This window comes from Alternaria ventricosa (genome assembly GCF_023758065.1).
Source record: "Alternaria ventricosa strain BMP 2768 chromosome Unknown scaffold_29, whole genome shotgun sequence".
Classification (NCBI taxonomy): Eukaryota; Fungi; Ascomycota; class Dothideomycetes; order Pleosporales; family Pleosporaceae; genus Alternaria; species Alternaria ventricosa.
Genome location: NW_026055709.1, coordinates 166,315 through 190,129, shown reverse-complemented (window position 1 = coordinate 190,129; position 23,815 = coordinate 166,315). Strand labels below are relative to the sequence as shown.

General features: G+C 53.5%; 9 protein-coding genes across 9 annotated transcripts; 5 read left to right on the top strand and 4 right to left on the bottom strand.

The window, feature by feature from the left end:
- Window positions 1–3,534: 3,534 nt before the first annotated feature.
- J4E93_010354 (uncharacterized protein) lies at window positions 3,535–6,012 on the top strand (the record flags this gene model as incomplete). Its single annotated transcript, XM_049348237.1, has 1 exon — window positions 3,535–6,012. One exon carries the CDS (start codon window positions 3,535–3,537, stop codon window positions 6,010–6,012), a length of 2,478 nt encoding a protein of 825 aa, XP_049194616.1.
- A 1,269-nt stretch (window positions 6,013–7,281) lies between these two features.
- Window positions 7,282–7,911, bottom strand: J4E93_010353 (uncharacterized protein; the record flags this gene model as incomplete). The annotated part of the gene is made up of 1 exon (XM_049348236.1): window positions 7,282–7,911. The coding sequence occupies one exon, from the start codon at window positions 7,909–7,911 to the stop codon at window positions 7,282–7,284; it is 630 nt and encodes a 209-aa protein (XP_049194615.1).
- Window positions 7,912–9,173: 1,262 nt separating this feature from the next.
- J4E93_010352 (uncharacterized protein) lies at window positions 9,174–10,879 on the bottom strand (the record flags this gene model as incomplete). The annotated part of the gene is made up of 2 exons (XM_049348235.1): window positions 9,174–9,849; window positions 9,897–10,879. 2 exons carry the CDS (start codon window positions 10,877–10,879, stop codon window positions 9,174–9,176), a joined length of 1,659 nt encoding a protein of 552 aa, XP_049194614.1.
- Window positions 10,880–11,086: 207 nt separating this feature from the next.
- Window positions 11,087–11,743, top strand: J4E93_010351 (uncharacterized protein; the record flags this gene model as incomplete). Its single annotated transcript, XM_049348234.1, has 1 exon — window positions 11,087–11,743. The coding sequence occupies one exon, from the start codon at window positions 11,087–11,089 to the stop codon at window positions 11,741–11,743; it is 657 nt and encodes a 218-aa protein (XP_049194613.1).
- Window positions 11,744–11,897: 154 nt separating this feature from the next.
- On the bottom strand, window positions 11,898–12,757 carry J4E93_010350 (uncharacterized protein; the record flags this gene model as incomplete). The annotated part of the gene is made up of 2 exons (XM_049348233.1): window positions 11,898–12,371; window positions 12,419–12,757. The coding sequence occupies 2 exons, from the start codon at window positions 12,755–12,757 to the stop codon at window positions 11,898–11,900; spliced, it is 813 nt and encodes a 270-aa protein (XP_049194612.1).
- Window positions 12,758–13,367: 610 nt separating this feature from the next.
- OLA1 (Obg-like ATPase) lies at window positions 13,368–14,804 on the top strand (the record flags this gene model as incomplete). Its single annotated transcript, XM_049348232.1, has 3 exons — window positions 13,368–13,442; window positions 13,503–14,060; window positions 14,256–14,804. The coding sequence occupies 3 exons, from the start codon at window positions 13,368–13,370 to the stop codon at window positions 14,802–14,804; spliced, it is 1,182 nt and encodes a 393-aa protein (XP_049194611.1).
- A 245-nt stretch (window positions 14,805–15,049) lies between these two features.
- J4E93_010348 (uncharacterized protein) lies at window positions 15,050–18,100 on the bottom strand (the record flags this gene model as incomplete). Its single annotated transcript, XM_049348231.1, has 4 exons — window positions 15,050–17,217; window positions 17,265–17,511; window positions 17,559–17,910; window positions 17,958–18,100. The coding sequence occupies 4 exons, from the start codon at window positions 18,098–18,100 to the stop codon at window positions 15,050–15,052; spliced, it is 2,910 nt and encodes a 969-aa protein (XP_049194610.1).
- Window positions 18,101–19,309: 1,209 nt separating this feature from the next.
- Window positions 19,310–21,343, top strand: J4E93_010347 (uncharacterized protein; the record flags this gene model as incomplete). Its single annotated transcript, XM_049348230.1, has 1 exon — window positions 19,310–21,343. The coding sequence occupies one exon, from the start codon at window positions 19,310–19,312 to the stop codon at window positions 21,341–21,343; it is 2,034 nt and encodes a 677-aa protein (XP_049194609.1).
- A 731-nt stretch (window positions 21,344–22,074) lies between these two features.
- Window positions 22,075–23,625, top strand: J4E93_010346 (uncharacterized protein; the record flags this gene model as incomplete). Its single annotated transcript, XM_049348229.1, has 1 exon — window positions 22,075–23,625. One exon carries the CDS (start codon window positions 22,075–22,077, stop codon window positions 23,623–23,625), a length of 1,551 nt encoding a protein of 516 aa, XP_049194608.1.
- Between the last annotated feature and the right edge of the window lie 190 nt (window positions 23,626–23,815).

Below are 23,815 nucleotides of genomic sequence, written 5' to 3'. Positions count from 1 at the left end.
GCGAACTACTGTAAGAGGTGCTGGCAAATCGGATGTCGTCTGGCGAGTGCCAGATCTCGTGCTAATGGGGGCTGAGGGCTAGATGCAGATAGTGGATATGTCATTCGGGCAGGCGGCGGGTGAGTTATAGAAGGCAGAGCTTGTTGAAGGCGAGAGATGGGTTGGTTTTTTTGGTCAGTGAGTCGTGTTCTCGTGGTGTGGTTGGTTGGTGATTTTTCTCGTGAACTGCGTACGTGGGCAATTGAGCAGCTATGACAAACACCAGAAAAACATTTTCGAGACAGGCACATCAACCAAAATATGTGCAACATTTGTTTATGGCATCCCGTGACTGGATACGAAGACTGCATACACGATACGACTGACCTCGGGATGTTCGTATCGATAGTGATGCTGCCTGAGCTGGAGATAGTGATGTTTTATCTCGTGTTCTATATCTGGACACGAACACTATTGGAAGTATTTTGTTCTTGTATGCAACGCGCACCGAACATGTTCTACCTCGCTATTCAAGACCCTTCCGAGGCCTGCTTTTTGCATCATCCTTGCTATCAGTAAAGATAAATGTAGATCAGACGTCATGTGATATCAGCCTCCGCTGCGGTACGGTACGCGAATCTCACGCCTCACGTATCTGACATAACGTCGATCTTATATCTCACTTATATGAATAGCAAAGATGTTTCAGGCGCAAGTACATGTACAGTGTAAGCGCGGCGTCCCCAAATAGCACGACGTCAGATGCGTGTAAGTGCCGTGGGCGTAAAGTGGTAATACGGCACTTTGATCGCATGCATGATTGATTGGTTCCGCATAGAGAGCGGTGGTGATTACCGATATATGACGAGACCACTTTGCCATCGAGATATGGAGAATGCCTGACATACATGCGACAGTGTGTAATGACACCCGTTGGGAGAAAGCGAGATGTGGCGGCGATGCCGGTTTCCCGCGACAGTTCATCTGGAAAAAGCAACCGTTACTTAGCAATGAAACGCATCCGAGTATAGATCGAACGCTGCGGTCCGCTCCTTGCTTCTTTCCTCCTCGGGTAACAACGTCTCGATGCTTTTTTGTATGGCCCGACATGATGGTTGTGACAGCTGCAAGTGCCGTTCACATGCCGCTGGATCCAATCTCCAATGCATGGGCATCTGCGCACGCATGACACTGGATAGAGGGCTTCAATGCTCAGCCACGTGCTTCCCCAGACCCAAGGGCGCATGAAGAAACATGCTGGCTTAGTTGCGTGGCAAAGACTTAATTAGCAGGCATACCACTGCGAAACAGAGAGTCGCGAGTTGCCAGCGGAGGCATTGTTTCGCATAGCGAACATGTGGGTAAGGACCAGCCGTCTTCTTCAAACGCTCCGAGCCGTAAAGTCTCTCCAAGCCCAAAACCTTGGGAAAGACTCACCACCAAAAAGTCTGGACAACGTGTCTCGGGGCTTAGCAACGTGGCAAAGCAAGATTGATGATCCGAGAAGATCCGTCTCGAATTGCGTGACAGTTGGGGACCGGGATCGCCTGGTGTGTCGGTAGCTGCCAGAGAGTTGTTTTGCCGATAGTTCATGAGTCTGCTGAAGGAACGTCGTTTCCAGCTCGCATGACATTGATGACGGCCAACTGCATCCTATGCGTGCCTAGTACGTAGCCGGATATTGCTGTCCCAATCTAGTGCAGTTGGCGGGGTAGGCATCCGAATGGTTAATGAGGATGTGCACTGTGCCACCAATGCGGTCACGGTTAAGGTTGGCTGCATGCAGGGCGTTTTTAGCAACGTCGAAAAGGCTCCGTGGTCGCTAGTGATCTCATAGACAACTATAGATCGTGATGTCGAGGCCATCGTGTTGCGCTTACGTCGTGAGGCGCGTGGTTAGCAGCTGGTGTGCTGTGGGCTGAGTCAGGGTAGGCACGCCTTGAGAAGGGCCGTGTTTCTGTTTCAGGTGCCCGCTAGAGCGTCTCTCGTGTCCCTCCCGTCACGAAGCCGCCCACTTGAGCGCGCGCCTCCCATTCTTTTTATTGCCATCATGCCATCACAGTCAGTAATCTCGAATCGTCGTCACTTAGATGTGATGCAAATGTGACGACGATGGGCGATACCAGCAAACGGCGTGTTGTCGTGCCTAAACCCCACAACAGGCTAGGAGAGTGCACAAAGTGCACTGTCTGCCCAGCGCCGCCAAACTGTTCGCCATAGCTTCCGGGGACGTCGCCCGGACGCGCACTATCGATAGGTACTACTTTACGTGCATGCATATACGGCTGCACACGTTTTTAGGCATACGAGAGTGCTCGCACTGAGGTCGAGTCCTCGGAACCTTCTTTTAAGTCTTTCTACTCCGGAGCATATCATCCGATCGTGGAATGGCGTGCGACAGGCGAGCAGAAAGAGGCCAGGAGAGGAGCGGTCTGTCTTGATTCGTGAAGTGGTCGAAGGAGCGGAAATGATCAGAACCCTTGCTGTGTCGAGCCTGGGAGTTTCATGCGCAAAGAGCGTGGGATGCACAACGAGCGACAAGATCGGCACCGCAGCAGCGAAAGTCGGGGCGAAGTGATGCCATCAAGTATTCGACTGCAATAATGCAGCGTTCGATGGCGCCGGGTACTGTTCGCCGTTGACCCCGCAGCTCTCAACATCCTCACGGTGCAGATTCTGCTGGTGCTGCGGTTGCACAGAAACCCAGGGACATGTTCCGACACTGGGGCTGTTTCCTCGCTGCAAGCATGTCTCTTGGCTAAAATAAACGCTAAATACTCTTGGTTAAGGCCAGGGGCACTGGCGAATAACGACGACAGCTGCGGGACGTCATTGGTTTGTCTCACCATTTGCCCCTGACACTCTTCGTGTGCATGGTCACACCCTCGCTCGTGCCGTCGCCGCTTAGGCCATTTGGGAGATGCCCAAGCCCACCCGATGGCTGCCCTTGCACGACCGTGAGCGCGAACGGACCCTCTCAGCGGCCGGTTGGACGTCTCCCTCTCGCTCAGGCTCACCTGTCTCTCCCCAGCTTCAGCCTCCGTGTGCCTGAACAGCCTCACCTAGACGGCTTTCCATCTCGACTCCCGCACACCGCTGAGCTGTGCTGCCTCTCATTTCGCCCTACCCTTCGTATACCTCTTCGCCTCTTTGAGAGAGGGTTGCCCCGTCGCTCCCTTTGCACTAGTCGGATCAATCCACCGTCGTCCTTCGCCAGATCGAACATACTGTCGCGCTCGGTCTCGACATCTGTCTTGGATTCGAGTACGTTCGACACGACCGTTACTTGCTGGACCATACTGACGCTTTGTCGCACTACAGACGATTACGATTGTCTTTACGAGCCAATTGTATCCTTCAGTCGTCGCATTCGCCTTCCCGACGCGCGGTCGACCAACCTCCATCTTCGGACAACTAATAATCCTTGGACCTTACACCTAGTCATGCGAAGTCGAGTGGAATTATAATCAGTCTATTGCTTTACGTCTCAAGTCGAGGATAAACTCACATCACGTTCGCTATTCTTACCGGATCTAACACACGATCCACATCACCATGGCTCTCCCAAAGCCCGTATACCCGCTGAGTGAGCACTGCTCAATCATCTACGAGAACACGCTTTACGTATATTCGCCATCTGGATTCCAATCGCTAAAGCTTGAAGAGGGGGCAGAATGGAAGGCGCTGCCTATGGACATATCGCTTACCGGAGCGCAATGCGTGAAGGCAGTGCCCAAGGGGGATGCCGCAGCTGCTAAGCTGTTCATTGTTGGAGGACGCGTCAACGAGACCGCTTCGACGTGGAACTATCCCGGACTGATGCACTACACATTCTCCAAGAAGAAGTGGGACTGGCAACGGTCTGAGAGCTGGAACACACAGAATCGCGTCAACCATGACGCTGTCTACCTTCAAGACTCACAGAAGATCCTCGTCTACGCAGGGTCGCAGACAGAGGGGGACAACGGCCCATCGTCGGAATCCTTCCTAATGTCCACTGTCGAGCCCTACTCGGTATCGAGTATGCCGCCGTCCGGCGCGCCACTCTCCGTGAAGCCCATGCTGATGAACTCGGACGCCAACTCTGCGATATTAGTCGGTGGTGGCGCTACCAACACTGCAGTATGGAAGTTCAGCGAAGCATCAGGATGGAAAGATCTCGGCGTCAGCCTTGAACAACCGATCGTTAACGCCGATGCTGTCAAATGCTCAATAGTCTCCAACAAGGACGGAAGGATCGCTCTAGAGAAGTTCGACATGAGCGTAACACCAAATGCCGTGGAACGAATCCTCCTCGTGAACAAGGACGGATCGCCCGCAGCCCCGGGAACTCTTGCCGGTGGGGACAAGGTGAAGCGAGTAGTCATTGATGACTGGTCAAAGTACAACGACACACTCGCACCGACAGTTACACGGAACGGTTACTCGTTGGCACAAGGCGAGGATGGCACCACCGTTGCAAGTGGAGGCAATCCCGATGAGCCTATTGCTGTCTTCGATGCGAAGGAGAACGCATGGATGAACGCGACAGCGCTGTTCTCTGGACAAGAGATCCTAGTGAACTCGATATCATCTTCAAGCGCATCATCGACACCGACCGCGACTGCATCCGTATCAGCGACGCCCAGCGCCAGCACCACAGAAGCAGTCGGCCCACCACCAGCTCCCCCTAGCAATAAGGGAAAGATGTTGACTGTACTTGGCGCTACGCTCGGTACGATTTTCGGTATCGCTGCTATCCTGATTCTCATTCTGTTCTGTCTCAAGTACAGGAAGAACAAGAGCAAGCAGAACCCAGGTTACATCGAGAAGAACGACCGCATGAGTTTTGCCGACCGCGGCGCTGCTTTCATGAAGGAGGCAGGTGGAGCTGTCGTGACTTACCAGCCAAAACACAACAACGACTCTGTTACATCGCTTGCCATTATCCAAGGACGTGGTAGCAACAACGGCCACAAGAAGAATGTTGCGAGCGACGCCAGCACAGCGGGACTTGTGAAGAAGAGCAGTCCGCTTGGCTACTCCGAAGGCTACAACGAGCCCTACGAGCTTGCCAAGTTTGACCTCAAGCCGGAGCCTGTCGAGCCCATGGTTCGTCAGAACTCCAGTCGGAACAAGCCTGCACCAAGAGCACGTAGCTCAGGGTGGAGTCGGTACTTCGCCAACAACGAAGCTACAAACCTCGCAAGTGCACCACCTGCTGACCGTTCTACTTTCGCGTCAGACCGAACAAGTACCGCCAGCCAGTCACAATACACCAACTCGCGCATGTACAGCTCGCGTCCATCACAACATATCGCTCCATTAGAGATCCCCAAGTTCAACGACGGGCAGCGTCTAAGCCGAGTTGCCAGTGGAAGTCCAACGCTTGGAACCCCCAACAGTGTCATTCCACATGGTGTTCAGCCCATGCAAGCAGAGCTTGCTCGCGCCAACTCAAATGCCAGCACAGTATCTGCTCTCAGTCACGACGGTGATCACTATCTACGCCACCCCGTAGAAAGCTGGACTCCAGTGGGCGATGACCGACGGACGAGCAGTCAGTACACTGGTAGCATGGTCATTGACTCTAACAAGTACGATGGCGCTAGCTCGTATTACCCCGACGGCACCGATTCGTTCTACCCCAAGAGCAACTTCTCCTCCTTCTACCCAGGCCAAGGCGACAACCCCTCCACCGTTCCTGACATGCGAGACAGCACGTTCACCATGTTCCCATCAGGCAACGCACCACCCGCACCCACAGAGGAGATGCCCAAGAGCAAGTTCAGCTCGATGTACCCCGTGCCACCGCGTCTCGGTCTCCCACAAGATCGCGAGAGCACAGCGACAGTGTTCCCAGGTGGTCCCGGTGGTGCACAAGGAGGCAAGGCTGAGGCGGCGCTACCAAGCCCCAAGTTCAACTCCTTCTACCCACCACCCAAAGTCGGACACGAGAGCTCAGCAACCCTCTTCCCCGGCCCGGGTCCCAACCAAAGCAACGGAAAGGAGCAATCAGACATGTCATGGCTGAACCTCGGGCAAAGCAGATAAAAGCCCTCGAGTTTGAACTTAGCCTTGTCACGCCTATAATGAGCCCATGCTCCCACCCGTCTCTACCTCGACCATACACATCACCTCCATCCTCTCTCTCTCGAAAAGCAGCATCACTTAGCGAACGCATCATCACCACCCTGTACAGCAGATCTTTCTTTCTCGAGCATAGCATTCATCAGCGCCGGGCGTCTCTTTCCAAATCCCCCCTTGTTCACCAAACGCTAGCCGCGAAAAGCCGATGTCAGCTTTTGGCATTCAGTCGCTACAGATACCCGACGCCAACCTCCTCACAGCGCGTCAACCCATCTTACCTCCCAACAAACACCTTACCTCGACCACCACCACCACCTACCTACCTCCACTCTCTCCTCTCGAAACGAAGGAGTCTCAGTTGTAAATAGAACGCCACCTTCTTACCCCACACTCCAAACCCACCACTTTCTTTTCTCATACACTCTTTTCTTTTCCCACCAAACCATGTTTCCCCATATCTCTTTTTTTCCACATCCTTTTCAACTTGGTCTGTGTCCAAATGTATCTTTGGAAATCGCAGTATCTTGTTGATGATCGTCATTGTTGTTGTTGTTGTCTCAGATCTACGGGTCTGGATATGTTTTTGCTTTTTTTGAAATGGCGTCGTCGTGCAAGATGGTTGGAAAGATCTCCTTGTATGTAGCTCGCTTGTCGAGTGGGGAAGTTGGGAGGGAGAGAGGGAAGAAGGACGTTGGACTGGCTTGACCCTGGATGTGCTGGGTTGCTGGTGCGAGGGACGCGTCTATTGTTGACGTGGTGGCTGAAATGGTGGATTGGATCGGACGTTAATACTTTAATGAAAGAAGCGAGTGTCGTACCAAATCATTTCGTCTGCCTGTGATGATTGCATTTGTGAAGGAAATGTGTTGATGCTTAAACTCTATTCTAAGTGAGTTGTCTGGTTCCAGTGGCCAAGTGTACAGCCAGCTTGCATGGTAAGCCCATCCAACACCGTTCGCCTTGGACCTTCACATGCACATGTACACGAGACGCAAACTGGCTGCCATGTCTTAATCATTACATCTTGACCAAGCATCAACAACAAGTATTCGTAGAGAAGAGCGTGTGAGATCGCATCGTTGAGATATCGCCCGAGAGACGAGAGATATCTCAACGATGCGATCTCACACACCCTTCTCTACGAACACCTTCCCATGTCCAAAGTCTAAAAGTCTATCGTCGCACAAACCACCAACCTTCCCATCTCATATAACGCCTCCAAAACACACCCCTCTAATTAACAACCCTCTTCATCTGCGCCGCCTGCCTCGGCTCAATAAACAGCGCCTCCGCCTCCGTCAACACAACACCCTCCTTCTCCCCACTCCCCAGCGTCATCAACCGTCCCTTGACCCACGCCTTCCTGCCCTCAACCTTTGTCGTCTCCGCCCTTAACACAACAATCTGCCCCGCCATACACGGTGCCTTGTAATCGATCTTCAAACTCGCCGTCACACCCACTTTGTTCGGCAGCGCGGGGAAGCAGCATCGTGCTAGTCCTTCGTCGAGGAGTGTGGCTAGCAGACCGCCGTGGACGATACCGGGGTGGCCGCACAGCGCTTCACCCAGGTATTGCAAAGATACGAATTCAGAGCCGTCGGCTGTGCTGAATTGAATCGGGGGAACGGCGATTTTGTCTGGCCCGAGGAGTGTGCCTCCTGTCAGGTTCTGTGCCCTCAGTCCCTCCGGTATCTTGAGATGCGGCCGCGAAGCAATGTATTTGGGGTCCGCCAATAACGACTTTGTGAGGGGATGCTCGAATATGCTTCGTTCTATCTCGGCAATGGCTTCTGTGCTGGGCGTGAAGAGTTCGAGGGTTTCGGCGTCGGTGGGCGGGTTCGCGAGGTCTTGGAGGGAGGCCATGGCGGGGAAACCGGCGATTACGAAACCGCTGGTGAGGGTGAGGAGGGTGAGAGCGAGGGCGATGGGGAGGCGGATGTAAATTGGTCGTTTGGGGGGTTGGGAGGAGGAATTGGGTGGTGGCGGAGGCGGTGATGTGTGTTGTGCGGTTTGCGATTGTTCTGCTGCGATCGAAGTGTTAGTTTACTAAATTCTTCTTTCTCGAGTCTTCCATAGCGATAGGACATAGAAGTCTAATCCAGACGGGAATTGGAACAAACTTACAAACACTACTCGTCCACCTAACAATCCGTATCCTATCTTCCAACCCACCCCCAGCAGGCCCTCTCCGTCCTTTTATACAACCCGGGCGGACTTCGCGCAGCGGGGCCAATGCTCTGTATGCCCCGAAACCTAACACTCTGCTGCGACCCACATGCCCAGATAAGGCAGACCTTGCGGATATCATACTTACGTAGTCAGCGCCTAGAATCTCGCGGCAGAGACTTTTTTTTCTGGCTAGACTAGAGGGTAAGTCGGCGGTGAGCACGGTTTGGTAGTACAGTCGGAGGTTCCGCGCATGCGCGCGCGTTCGGTCCCTGAGCTCGGACGCTCTGCGGAATAGGAAGTGCCGAGGTTCAGAGGGTGGGATGTTGTTGGCTGCGAGGGCGAGGGAAATTTGGGACAATGGTCGCCAAGATGGTGACTATTCATGGGTCTTGTCATGGAGTGTGTTTGCATCTCTTGGTGCGTACTTCGGCCGATGGTGATGAATTAGCTTATGGCGTAGGTGCCCCTTTAAGTTGAACGGGTTGTCGTCGATGCCCGCCCATGTATACTGTCGACTCAAGGAAACCTCGCAGTCTGCATTAGGAACTGTACATCACGATGAAAATAGCTCGAGACGAAGCTGCATGTGTGAATTGAGATTTTATTATCTCAGTTCTGTCCTTGAAAACTTGTTCCACTTGCTTTACACGTGGTATTTCCACTCCACCAATCCATCAAGTCATCATACTATACATACAGAGTAGAGAAGTGCGTCATGTAGAACGCCATACTCATCTACGGCGTCCGTCTATCCACTTCCATGACCCAGGTGACGAAACATAATAACCCCATATAGAGGCCAGCCAAGGACTACAAAAACAGAGCAACAACTGTCTTTTTGGACGCCAAAGATGCAGCAAGAACATGACCACCAACATTAAGGTGTGGTGAGAAGGTAGTGTAATCGTACAGGGTGGAACGCAGAGGGAAGGAAAAAGAGAATAGTGGCGACTCGCTCAGTAGTAATCCCTGGCACTCTTCTGCAGTTCGATCAACCTCCATCCTCGTGTCTCGGGGTTGTTGACGTCTTCTGGTATCCGGGTTACACCAATGGCGTATGTGACTTGCTGGACTTTGTCGTCCATGCCGGAGGCCAGTTCTCCAGACTTGGCGTTGCGGTAGACGTGCACTTCTTGGGTTCTGCAGGTAAGGATGAAGACGGGGATCTCTCCTGGCTCCAGCAGTTTTGCGTTCAGGACATCGACACCACGGATGTCGACAATCTTTCCGTCAGACTTGAGGCCAGCGGCCTGGTATTGTTGCATCAGCGCTGCGTATACTGAGTATTGCGCTGCTGATAGCCACTCCTTCAAGACGGCAATGTCGCCCTTGACGTATGCGTCCAGGACTTCTGGGAGTATGTATTCGCGCATCTCGGTCAGGAAGGGCTCCATTTGGAAGTTGGGGTCCATTTCTCTGAATCGCTTGATGACCATGGCCGTCTCGTTTTCGGCGAAGAAGCCGGTGATGCGGTCGGAGATACTGCGAGCGGTCTCGATGATGGCATTGTCAGACTCCCTGTAGACTGTCTTCATGTTGAAGAAGCCTTGGGCGAGCTTGGAGTTGTCCTTCCATTCTCTCCAGACTTCCTTGTACTTGGCGTCCTTGTGAAGGGTGACGTTTGTGCCAGCACTGCTAGTTGTTAGTCAAAGGTCCTGATCTTCTGAGTGATGTCTTACTTTGGGTCCTCCTCCATTGGGCCCAGAGGTTTGCCGCCAGTTCGCTGGAGTTCGTTGAGCTCGCGCAACTCACGCCTCTTCCTGCGCTCTTCCTTCTCAACCCAGCCACCGTATCTTGACGAGCTGCCATCGTCGATGGTCTCCTTCACAGCTTGGAAGGCTTTGGTCTGTCGCACTGGCCGAGTTGCGTATTCAAGTCCGGTACCAGTAACCCTCGCAGCAGCACGAACACCCTTGACGGGCATAGTGTCCCATGTCCACGCCGCACCGTGACCAACAGCGGATGCCGTCGCCTTCAATGCCTCCGTGGTCTTTGTCTTGGCAGCCTCAGAGATCTGGCCAGCCTTTTGTACGTTTGGGTTCTGCTGGAAGTCGTGCAGCGCACCACCCAACTGCTTTGTACCCTCGTTCCAGTCCTTGGAGGCCTGGAACTCTTGCTTCAAGGTCTCGGTGAAGACCTGCCATGGTGTCTTGTCGCCATGGGGTGGAGGTGGGGGCGCATCCTTCTTCTCTTTCTTCTGGCCCTCTTCGCCCTCCTTCTGTTCACCAGCTTCTTCCTCTCCGTCCTTCTTCTCCTTGGCTTCCTCGCCCTCTTTCTTTGCCTGGTCGCCTGCAGCCTGCTCAGCGGTGCTACCCTCGGAGGCTGTTGACTTGGTGGTGTCAGGCTCTTGGTCCTTTACGTCTTTTTGCTTTTGCGCTTGCTCGTACAGGGCGGGCCGAGAAGAGAAGTGGCGGGCGTATGCGGATGACGTGCGGAAGAGGACATCTTGGGGCAAGAATTCGCTGCGGAGGAAGCGTTGGGAGGAGGGTGTGGATGTGGAAGGTATTGACGTGCGTGTGGAGGAGACTTGCGATGTTCTTGGTAGTGTTGATATCCGTCTATACGCTGCAGCTCTTCCGTATGCGCTTGCAGGCGTAGCAGCGGCGGGTTGTATGCTCCATCGCGCAGTGGCGGCAAATGTGCTTGCTGTTTGGGGCCTCATGCTCTGGACTTGAAGGCAATTGGATCTGGGTATTAAATTGAAGTAGGACCGGCCCAAGCAGTGAGCGTTGGAAGGTGGGCGCGGCGAAGGTGGGTGAGAAGCATCGCCATCTTTTTCCGAATGCCAAGCCAGACTCGCAACCTTCTGCGACTTTCTAGCAAATCGCTGCATCCCCGAACCTCAATCGGGGCATCTACCGCCTTCAACATGGCCAGCAACACAACTCTACAGACGTTTCGATCCCTCACATGCTCAATTCGCTCATCATGTCGACACACGCAACCCCTGCGACCGTTTTCGCACAGCACACGAGTCCTCGCTGCAACTCCTCCCTCCTTCCGCAAGAGGCCTGAGAAGAGTCTCGACCAGCTGCTCAGCAATGTAGATGAGAACTTCAGTGGCGCGGCCCCCAATCCATACAATTTCATACCCGGCCAAAACCCAAACGACGCTTCTTTCAAGAACCTCGCGCCGCGCGAATGGGACGAAGACGACAAACACAAACTCCACGTTTACGCCACCAAGCACAACACACACCTGTGTCTGACACAGCCAAACCGAAACCCACTGATTTCGGTATCTTGCGGGAACATCGGCTTCAGGAAAGCGGGGCGCGGAACATACGATGCAGCCTATCAATTGGCCGCCTTCCTCATGAACCGAATCCAGGACAAGGGCTTGCTGCCGCAGATTCAGAAGTTGGAGTTGATATACAGAGGGTTTGGCGCAGGCAGAGAGGCAGTCACAAAGGCGATATTGGGTGCTGAGGGAAAGAGGATACGGCCGCTGATTGTGAAGCTGGCCGACTCGACGAGATTGAAGTTTGGTGGTACAAGGAGCAAGAAGCCGAGGAGATTGGGTTAGAGACTGCTTGTCGAGCACATAGGAGCGGAAAGCAGATGAAGTGTACGATGCTAGTGGGGTTCACCGGCGTCATGGGTAGCGGCTTTCAGCACTCAGAGGCATATATCACAAGAGCAGTGTATGGTGACCAGGGCATATCAGACCAATTCAAGAGTCATGTCAAATTTTTCGGCAATGGTGCCCTTTCAGCGGGTGGAATAGTCCGACCACTAGAATCCGTTTCCGCGATGTTGACAAGCCTGGGTGCAAGATTTCCAGCCTCATACCTAATAGGCCCTCTTGCGCTTCCTTGATCACCACGACTACTTCCAGCAGAATAGCCCGCGTTTTCCCAGCCCCTTGCTTCCTCAGTTGTCCGATGGCGTTCTCGTTCTCGATCATGACGTAGCATCGACGCTCCTTCGTCTTCGAACTCTTCGTCAAGCAACTCTCCATCAGCAGTATCATAATCCGGTGGCGCTATCCATTCCCGTGGTACAACGCATGGTAGAGCGACGCCGATGCTAGCGGCACGATTCAGATAGCTCGGCGCTGGGCGACCCGTGAGCCTCTCGCAGAGGTAGGACGTGAAGTGGTTGCAGTTCTTCGTGAGGAGGTTGTACGATGTTCCTTGGAACTCGTGTGAGGCCTGTAGTCATTAGCTAGTTTCTTGAATATACATATGTCCTTGCATACCTCTTGTATGATAGCCTCTAGTTCTTCTTCAGGTCGGAAAGAGAAGCCATGTAGGATCGCCTGCTTGAACGTGCCACCCGGTGGTTCTTGCCCAGGCTTCGTCCAGTACACGCCTGTCAAGTCCCGCCGGTCATGTCCGCCGTATGCATATTCCCTGTCGCCAATAACAACACCTGTGTGAAGGAGCGAGCTGCCGATTGCCCAGAGTACGGTTGCGACCTTGCCGGGCGGTAACAGGTCATATACGTGTATGGAGACTTCGGTTCTCTGCAGCGACAGCGTGGTCCTATGTTGGCTGGAACTTTTGCGCGACGGTTTGGGACGGGTAGAGGATGACATTGTCTATGGTTGTAGTGATGTATGTACAATCGAGTGTGGTATGTATTGGGGTAGGTCTCTACGTCGGTACCGAATAAGAATGGTGGGGTATCATGGACGCTGTTAAGGGACGATGAGTGGTACGAGGTAGTGGTACAATGACGGCAGGGCGGAGGTCAGTGAATGGGGCCAGCCCTGGAGTAATATGCGGAGGGACAGGTGTGGGGGAGGAGATGGAGATGGAGGTCGTTGTAGCCATGACCGCCGGTTTGGCGCTGGAGCACAGCTGGAGACGCGGCTTCGGCGCTTGCTGCTTCGAGCAAGCGCTGCACGGACGCCACCCTAGCCACATAAACTTAAGAAAATTCGATTGGACTCGCTGCACCGTCAATTAACCCAGGAAACGCAGGAGAGCGGCTGCTAGGTAGCTCTCCCACCCCTCTATTTCATCACGCCCCCCACCAGGCCTCTTACCTTTTCTTTCTCTTCTCTGATACCCACTTTTTACAACCCGGCAGCAAGCACTGCCTGCTTTTTCCCAGCCTCTTTGCACTCTTCATCTTCCCCCACCAAATTTTTCCTTTCCTTCACTGCAGCTCGCACCTACGCGTCCGCGCCCAAGAAGAAAAAGATGCCTCCCAAGAAGCAAGTCAAGGAGGAGAAGCTCCCGCTCGGCAGGCCGGGAAACAACCTGAAGACTGGTATCGTGAGTGAGAGCCCTCCGTAGCTGGTCTTGTCGCGTTCTCACATTAACAGTGATTGCCAGGTTGGCCTAGCGAACGTCGGCAAGTCGACGCTCTTCCAAGCCATCACCAAGTGCTCCCTTGGTAACCCCGCCAACTTCCCATATGCCACCATCGACCCAGAAGAGTCGCGCGTCATTGTCCCAGATGAGCGCTTCGACTGGCTAGTGGAGCACTACAAGCCCAAGTCGGTCGTACCTGCCCACTTGACCATCTACGATATCGCTGGTCTCACGCGCGGTGCTTCCACTGGTGCTGGTCTCGGTAATGCCTTCTTGTCGCACATCCGCGCCGTCGATGCCATCTTCCAAGTCGTCCGATGCTTCGACGACGCCGAGATTATCCACGTTGAGGGTGACGTCGACCCCATCCGTGACTTGGACATCATCGCCGAGGAGCTGCGCCTGAAGGACATTGAGTTCACCGAGAAGGCACACGCTGCGCTTGTCAAGGAGACAAGGAGAGGCGGTCAGAGTCTGGAGATGAAGAAGCTCAAGGAAGAGCAAGCCACAGTTGAGAAGGTCCTCGAAATGCTCAAGGACGGCAAGGATGTCCGGAAGGGCAACTGGTCCCCCAAAGAGGTATGTACATCTCACTTCCTTTCCCTGCACACTCTGTTACAAGATGACAAAGAGCGATTGCTCTATAATCCCAGCTCTCTGATGGCCCATTAACGCTGGGCTATTCTGAAGTGAAGTCCTTCTCTGATTAACAACACCCCAACCTCGTTACCTACATGGAATACCTTTCGCAAGCTCGTACTAACAGTTTGCTAGGTCGAGCACATCAACCCTCTCTTCCTCCTCTCCGCTAAGCCCGTCGTCACTCTTGTCAACCTGAGCGAGAAGGACTACATCCGCCAGAAGAACAAGCATCTCCCCAAGATCGCCGAGTGGGTCAAGACCAACGCCCCCGGTGACCCAATCATCCCCATCTCCGTACAACTCGAGGAGCGCATCGCCGTCATGTCTGACGAGGAGGCCGCTGAAGAGCTCAAGAACCTCGGTACCAAGTCGGCGCTGCCCAAGGCCATTCAGGTCATGCGCAAGGCCCTTCAACTTGGTAGCTTCTTCACAACCGGTACCGACGAAGTCCGGCAATGGACAATAAGGACTGGCACCAAGGCGCCACAAGCTGCTGGTGTCATTCACGGTGACTTCGAGAAGACCTTCATTCAGGCAATCGTATACAACTACGCGGTACTGAGGGAAGAGGGTGATGAAGCCACTTGCAAGGCAAAGGGCAAGATCATGACCAAGGGCAAGGACTACGTTGTCGAGGATGGTGATATCCTCCTCATCAAGGCTGGTGCCGCGAAGGCATAGACAGCTTGATGAGTCTTGGTTATGTGTGTATGTGTTTATGATCTACATGCGCGTCTTATGATGAGCTATATGAAAAGCAGCTAGACTGCCCTGAATGAATGAGAATAAACATGACCACGAACAAATCAACTTTTCCCCATGCTGTGATATGTGACTACTCTTCTATTCCAACATGTTACGCAAAGCTGGAAGACTATTCAGTAGAAGCCTTTACTCAGCTCCTTCTCACCCCTCTGCCAGTCTGCCTACTTCGCCTTTCCCTTCGTCTCAACAAGCATCCAGCTATTCCCACAGACGCAGTGTTTACTCAACCCGAGCAAGTACTGAGAATGCGCAGGAGTGTAACCCGGCAACCCCGGCACAACATCCTCCATACAAGCACCACACCTCGTACACTGCTTGAGCAAATTTTTCTTCTTCCTGCCCTCCCCATTCGCCCCCGCACTCTGGATACTATCACTCCTTGACCTGTTCCCGCCACCCGTCGCCGACCCCACAGGATGCGTCCACGTGCCCGTCCCCCGAATAATCATCTTCTGACACACATCCACCACATGCGTGTCGTGCCAGTACCTTGCGCGCTTTGAGTCCGTGAACCCTAACCACGTGGTATCGAAGAACATGAGTCTACCCATGTCGAGCTTGTCCGCGAGGCAAACTTGCTGCGTCGTGCTCTTCCAGAGGTAATCCGTAACGAGGCGTTTAGCGACAGGGAAGAGGATGTCTGGGATTTTCCCGAGGAGTAGTTCGCGCTCGATGCTGTTGCGTTGCATGTCCGTCAAATTGCGTTGCTTGTACGTGCCGCGGACGTGGCTCTGTGTCTCGGTGAGCAGCTGTTCGTAGTAGCGGTAATCGAACGGGAGTTCTGTTATAGCAGCATAAAGAGGAGAGTAGAGCTTTTTCGCTTCAGGCGTCTGGGGCGGCGCATTGGGATTCCCGGCTGCGGAATTGGGCAGCGTGACGTAGGCTGCTGCGCTGCGCGAGAGCCACGCAATAGGTTGGAACCAGAGTTTCATCATGGCGCGGGGGAAGGCGGACAGGATGAGGAGGAGCGCGGGTTTGTTGAGCTCACGGATTTTGGCCTCAAGGACGGGACGCGTGAGGTCTGCTGGGGGTATGTCGGATAGGGCGCGGCCGAGGGCGAAGAGATCGTCTAGGATGTAGGCCATGAAGTGCATTGTCCATCTGCAGGTTCCAATCATTTGGGGGACGGCTTCGGGTCGGAGGTTGCTCTTCGATGGGTCGCCGTGGAGGCGGACGATGGTGGTCAGGGTCTGCGTGACGAATTTGATGTTGATGATTTGCCAGGCTATTTTGCTGTTTAAGGAACGATCGATGTTGCCTTGGAGTCCAAGGATGTTCATGGCTGAGAGTGTCTTTCCGAAGAAGGGGCTGCGGCCGAGGAGAAGGAAGTGGTTGCTTGATGTGTCGTCTACGCCACAGTCGATGTTGACTTGGAGCCCTTCGAAGAGCAGATTGATGAAGTCGTGTTTACGCTTGTCGCTGAGGGAGCTGACAAGAGCGAAGATGTCGTCGCTGGAATAGTATTGGTTTGCTGCGGACGAAGACTGTAAAGTGAGTGCTGCAAGAGCGGCGGCATGGCGGGGATCATCATCGTCTGATGAGAGGGTGCCGTGGGAGTACTCCATAGAGCGCAGCTTTGGGCTACCGTCCAGTTGCATACATACCGCCAAGCAGTGGTTGGGTGATAGGGCGACGTGTAGCGAGGGTTCGGCGTGCTGGAAGACGAAACCAGCTTGTAACAGCGAGTTCACAGTGTCAGTATTGCCATCTGGCATGACTATCTCCATGGTCGATCGCTTCCTGAACTCGATAGCCCCATCGCTGTACGTGAATGCCAGAAGCATGCTGTACCATATCGGGTAGAACCCTAATACGACAGCATGCAATGAGAAGTCAGGCTGTCTCTTTAGAAGGAAAGTGTTCTGTGCAGATACCGAGCTTACGCTCTTCTTCTTTGATGTCACCTGATCGAGGCTGGAATGGAGCTGACTGTGTTGCTCTTGATGCACCTGCCATTTGACGATGATGCTGTAGCGCGTTTCTTGCGGGTTCAGATCATACGAGATCGGATTCGGTGGTTTGCAGAATATGGCTTGAATAATGGGCACCGAGCCGTCATCTTGCTCGGGTGTAACGGGAAGGAAGTTGAGATGTGTTAGTTGAGCGGCAGCCGCACCTCTTGATGATGTGCCATCGCCCAGGTCGTCATTCGCAAGCTCAACGGGGTTGCAATCATCTTCCAAAGCGATCAATGAAACTTGGATGGTTGGCTTCTCGAATGGACCGGCGTTCTGGCTACGCTTGTCGGTTGGTACATTCCAGATTGTCTCAATTCGATATAAATGCAACCGCCTCTTGACGTCGTAGGCAGCCAGTAGGAGGGTGTTATCTAGAAGATGTTAACTTAATAACATCAGAGCGTACAGAGGACCGTACCGTTGTTCGACGTAAAGGCTGCGTGTGTGAAGGACTCCTTCGTTGAGATCATAGGCCCTAATTGAGCGGAGACTTCTTGCCAACTGTTGTCAATTTGCTGGAAGCGAAGCTTGAGCTCGCCATGTCTCTTCAGATATATGAAGCATGCTTTGCCTTCTACAGGATGGTGCGCATTGTTGAACATGTGCTGTTTGATATTCCACTTCCATTTGCCTTTTTCTTGCGAAGCCGACCAAGCAATGAGATTCTGGATGAAAATTAGAAACAGGCTCACAAACATCCGAAAGACCTTACCTTTTGCGCGTAGGGCAGGATCGCAAGCCAATGCATGCCCACCACACCATCTACTTCGGACTCTGGATGAGCCACTTCCGCTCTGGTGAAATGCATGCGGTCCAAGGCCATGGCGCATGAGAAGACCATCACTCGACCTGCTTCGTCCATGACAGCGAGATCGTTGCCCAGATGACTCCATGAAAGATGGGTCAAACGAAAGATTTCGCGGCCCTGTGGAAATTCGAGAGGGACGTTTCTTCCGAGATCCCATTTGCCGGACTCAGGCTCTCGCGAGAAAATCTTCAGATGGACAGAGTAGCCGTCTGGACTTATGTACGCGACACAGCCATTCTTGGACCATGATATCTTTCTATTACCTGTTAGTGGAGCTGGCAGACTTACCCAAGACTCACTTACTGGCAGCAGCCGCTAGACGCTAGCTCATCGATGCGCCCGTCGAGCCCTTTCACTGGCGGTGTCGTATTGATAGACTGTATGTTGACATGTTCTGAGTCTCCGAAGAGATCGTCCACATCCATGTTATAACTTGCGCCGTCCATTGTGGTGAGATAGCTGCGCTCGGCGGCAGGTCGGCTGAGGGTGAGATCAGTCGACAAAACAAGAGGTGGGAAACAACCCCGCCAAGAAAGTCGCACTAGACAAACACGAACAGATGACGAGCGAATCGTCGGGTATCACAGAGAATACAAGGAAATGAGGCAAGAAATTCAAGACAAAGACGGACGTGGAGAGGGTCGAGGGTTGATGAGGCTGCGCCCGGTTGTCTGGGATCAGTTGCGGCAGTAAGCGATGCAGCTAACGATGACTAGCGCGGTTCCATCTGGTGTGCTGTTCGTGAGAGCTTCGCGCACAATCGTCATCCTGGGCAGTCATCCTTCTCAGAATGCTGATGAAGGTCATCGCAAGAGCTCAGAATATAGTGCAACAAGCTCAGAATGCTTATGCGACACCGGGATTGCGACGGTCAAATAAGCGCATCGCGCCGATCTCTATGAACCTGGGAGGGATTGCATGCGCTGTGGCTGTCACGAAGAACATGGCATCGTGCCGTCCAGTGGGAAGCATGACGAGCGAAGACTTGCTTCAGAGCTCGCTGTCGTACCCTATGTACACGGCATAACATGCTTCTTGCACGCCTACTACTTCAATGATGCTGCCGTTCAGATAGTGCCATGTTCGGTCCAGCACAGACATGCCGCAAACGTAAACAGGTCGAGTGTTTAGGTTCTGTTCTTGGCAGACCTACCCGGCGCCCATGGTTGTCCAGGTCAACCAGCGCTCGCCCGTCATCGCATCCACCGCCAACCTCTGCACCCTTCCCACCCCCCTTCACCACCGCCCACAAACGCGTCTATCCCAGACGCGCGCCTGCCTGCCCTTTCTTTATCGCGCCTTCACGAAGCGTCACAATGATCTAGCGTACCTTCCCGATCCGACGGTTCTCGAAGGGGACCAAAACGGCAGCAGCGGCAGCACGGCAGCGACGACCGACAGCCCCCAACGTACGCCCTCCACACAATCACGATCTCCACACACTCTCCGTACGCGGCATATTTCGAACAAATACCCAGAAATTAATGCGGAATTCCACCGTCTTGTTCAAGCTACAAAGAATCTTGCGGTACTAGACGCGCCGGGTCCCTGAAAGCCGTCAGGCGCCTTGCGTTCGACATTGAACCTCCCTCGCGACACACGGCCGTCACTGCCTGTTGCTGTCCACCCCACAATCCCCACGGCGCTCCTTCACCATGGCTTACAATGCGCTAAACACCGAGCCCAGCTCGCCCTTGACCGAGATTTCGGATTCAGATCTCTCTATTCTTTCTCGGTCGCCCACTCCACCAGCTGAGCTTAACAAATCCTTCGCTCAACGTCGCGCCTACATGTCCCCATCCTCCTCGCGACGCTCATCCGCCAAGACGTCACCCGCGCCCGAAGACATGCCTTCTCCCCCCTCCAGTAACGACGACAACCCGCGTCCAGTAAAGAGGAGGAAGACGGCAGAGCCCAAGGAGCGCACGGCAGAATACCTTGACCTCTCCAGGTCCGACGTCGAACAAGACGAGCTACCACAGCTGCAGCGCTTGCTGAGCGTTCTGCACAAGAAGCGCAAGATTGTGGTTATAGCGGGTGCAGGCATTTCGGTTTCGGCTGGCATTCCCGATTTCCGATCAGCTACTGGCCTCTTCAACACGCTCAAAAAGGAGCATAAGCTCAAGTCTTCTGGCAAGGACCTCTTCGACGCGTCTGTTTACCAGGATGACACGTCCACGTCGACATTCCACGACATGGTGCGCACGCTGTCTCAGCACACGAAATCTGCGCAGCCCACCGCCTTCCACCATCTTCTCGCGACCCTAGCCCAAGAAGGGCGCCTCATGCGGCTTTACACCCAGAACGTCGACGGCATAGACACTTCATTACCCCCTCTAAGCACAACGGTGCCTTTGCCCAAGAAAGGACCTTGGCCGAAGACTGTCCAAGTGCATGGTGGTCTGGACTATATGGTGTGCTCCAAGTGTCAGAAGGTGGAGCCTTTCGACGCCGAGCAGTTCAACGGGCCTAGTCCACCACCCTGCCCAAGCTGTGTGGAGAACGACGAGATCCGCCAAGTCGCAGACAAGCGCAGCCACGGCATTGGCCGCCTGCGTCCTCGTATGGTTCTCTACAACGAACATAATCCTGATGATGAGTCGATCGGTTCTTGTGCATCCTATGACATGCGCATGAGGCCCGACGCTGTTATCGTGGCTGGCACCACGTTGAAGGTCCCCGGTGTGCGGCGCATAGCCCGCGAGATGTGCAATATTGTTCGCGACCGAAAAGATGGAGTCACCGTCTGGTTGAACAACGACCCCGAGCCAATGGGCAAAGATCTCGAGGACAAGTGGGACCTAGTAGTCAAAGGTCCTTGCGATGAAGTCGCGCGCCATGCCAACATGCGACGATGGGACGACCCCATGGACTATAAGACAGTCACAGAAGAGGATCTCAACAAAGTCAGGGAGAAGCAAAGAGCAGAGGTCATCATCGGAACTCCTCGAAAGCCTGGTGTCTTACGCAACGCAGGCCAGCTTACACCTGGGCAAAGCCCTCGCATACTGCCACTATCTTTTAACAAAGCGGAACCAGACACACCGTCTAAGAAAGGCACGAAGAGGAAGGCAGACGCCAAGGCAGACGGGCAGATGGATTTGTTCGGCAAGCCCGCAACCAAAGCACCCGTAAAGAAGCCGAAAGCACAACCAAAGAAGGCAACAGCAGCAAGCAAGAGCAAGGCGGGCAAGAAGGAGCCGAAGAAAGAGGCTCCCGCTATCAACAACGTCTTCAAGGCTACCAAGGGCGGCGCCAAAGCTACAGGCAAGCCTTTGGCCAAAGCATCTGATCCGGCCCTTACCATTATCGAGTCAAAGTTCAACGAGCAGACTCGGCTCAATCCGAAGGAGAATGCCAGCGACACAATTCACATCGAGAAGCGACGGACTCCATCGACCCCCAGGAAGCCAGCAAGACTGACCAAGATAAAGTCAGACTTTGTGTTCCAGCCTGTTTCGAGTGCAGATAGCCGCAACAACCACTCACCGAAGCGACCACCGATAGAAAGCTTCACACCTACAAAGGACCGTACACCCAGTGCTCAAATTCAGGAGGAGATGGCATACGCGCATGCGACGTCGTCTACGAGCGATTCTCGTCCTTCATCCTCGGGCAGCGCACAGCGGCACATCATCGAGAGCCCAACCGGACCGGTGCCCAAAAACATGAATCACCTTCTCTGCTAGCGAACTGCATTTCTCGGCGTTGGCGGGCTTCCTTTTCCAGACGGACGCCGTATGTATCTGCGCGGTGCATTGCATGAGAGGCGTTTGCGATTTTACAAGTGTACAGTTGAGGTGTTAGTTGTACCAGTACTTTTCTCATTGTTGGACATGCATATCTTACCTTTTGGCTGCATGATACCCAGATGAACCCCTGGTAGAGGCGGATCGGACGCTCTAGCGTCTGTTTTCGACGCAGTGTAGTGGTTCCGATGATAGTTAAGGCTTAGGCCTTCGTTGATATTCGTAACAAATGCGATATATTTATTATTACCTGGTGTTGAGACAATCTATTGATTTCTGTGATCTCTGTGACTTGAACGAACTATCAGTGTATAGCTGCACCTTCCTCTCTTATACCTGCAAATGAACCTCTGTGCCCTAGAATTGCGCCTTCCTTGCGTGTCTTCTTCAGGCTGGCGCCTTGGCGCTTGATTCGGCCTGTGCACATTGGCTGACGACCACTTCTCAACCTTTCATTGTTCATGCATCTACACCTTGGCGAGATAAAGGTACACCCTTTGTTCTAGGCGGCATCGTTCCGCAATTGCCAGTCTCGCAACAAATTCACTCAGTTGGAACAGCTCCAAACGACAGCTCAAGCTTGTCAATATCTACACGCGTCGACATGTCTTGAGGGACTTTACATTACCCTTGCAAAACATTTCGGTAAGAAAGAGCCGGGACTACTGGTCATGGCCTCATCACTTACCGTGCGAAACTTGACGCCTGTCACCCTTTCGATTCAGCGTGTGGAGCGGTTTGAGGACCCAAATACGCTACAGTCGAAAGCAAGCGGGTACTTCCTCGGTGCTCAAAGCACTCCAACCGCGGCACCGACTTCACCTGAACTCAGCAGCCATGCACAAAGCTTCAACGACCAAGATCTTGAAACCGTCTTGCAGCCGTTCGAGTCGTATACCTTAACTTTTGCAAACTCGAAGCAGTCTAACGCATCTACACTATCAAATCCTACCCTGCGTCTCACCATCCAGACTTCCAATGGTCAACGCCATCGGATTGATACGCACCCGTCGTACACTCAAAAGTCAACGCAGTCGTTCACTCCGCTATCCGCAGATTCTTCAACAACCTACAGAGCCCTCTTTCACCCATCGAAACCAGTTCCCCATCTCTCGATCCATGCGAACCACATTCTAAACTACTCTTCATGGATGGGCTCATTACCAGATGATCTACCTCTATCAGCTATAAGCATCCCGGGATCGCACAATGCACATACGCACTATCGCGCCCTCCCATCTGTTCGATGCCAGCTCTACGATGTGAAGGTACAGCTAGAAAATGGGATCAGGTTCCTGGATATACGTGTACAGCCAACACACGCGACAGATGCATCAAAGAAAGACCTTTACCTAGTCCACGGCGCATTTCCTGTGAGTCTGACAGGACCGAAGTACCTTGAGCCTATCCTAAAGATATGTTACGACTTCCTCTTAGCCAACCCCAGCGAGACGGTATTGGTGAGTTTGAAGCGGGAAGGTGTGGGAAGCGCGACAGACGAGCATCTTGCCCGCATCCTAGAGGAGCACTACATCACCCCCAATGCGCGCCATTGGTACACGGAGAACGCGATACCGTACCTGGGGGCTGTCAGAAGTAAATTGGTTCTGGTGCGGCGGTACAATGTAGCCCGGACTGTGGCTTCATCTTCGGGTTCAGATTGCAAGAATGGCGGCCTGGACGCAACAGCCTGGCCGCACAACGCAACCCACGCCGTCTTCCCATCGCACTCTTCCGCGCCAACGTTCTGCCTCCAAGATTTCTGCGAGGTTCTAATACCGGATATAATACCGACAAAGATACAGCATTGCAACGACCATCTCGTGCGTTCCGCTGCCGCCATTCACCCCATTCCTGGAATCACAACCGATGTCATGAACCCGGTACCACCGGGTCCTCTGTACCTGAACTTTCTCTCTGGTAGTAATTTCTGGAAGAAATCTTGCTGGCCCGGAGCGATCGCCAAGATTGTCAACAGGGGCATGGAGGAGTGGCTTTGTGAGGGGCATCACTTGGAAGCTCCAAACACGACGCCTCGCCACCCGGAGATCGCAGATGAGAGCGCTGAGGGTGTAGTGAGGAGAGCTAAGAGCGGGGATGGGAGTACCGGTGTGGTTGTGATGGACAATGTGGGAGAGAATGAGGATTGGGAGTTGGTTAAGCTGATCGTGGGTATGAACATGGGAGTGTTGGCGAAAATGAAAGCGATGGGGGAGAGTTGATAGAAGACAATTGCGACACAAGATCTTAAATGGGTACATGTAATTTCAAGATCCTCGTCATGTTTCTACCCCACCTGTTGGCTTGTGAGTGCCATGTGCAAGTGATGAACGGGGAGCGTCTGTGCATCTCCGAGATGCCGACGGAACATTTTGGCGATGCGCATCATGCATTTGGCAGACCATAGCCCAC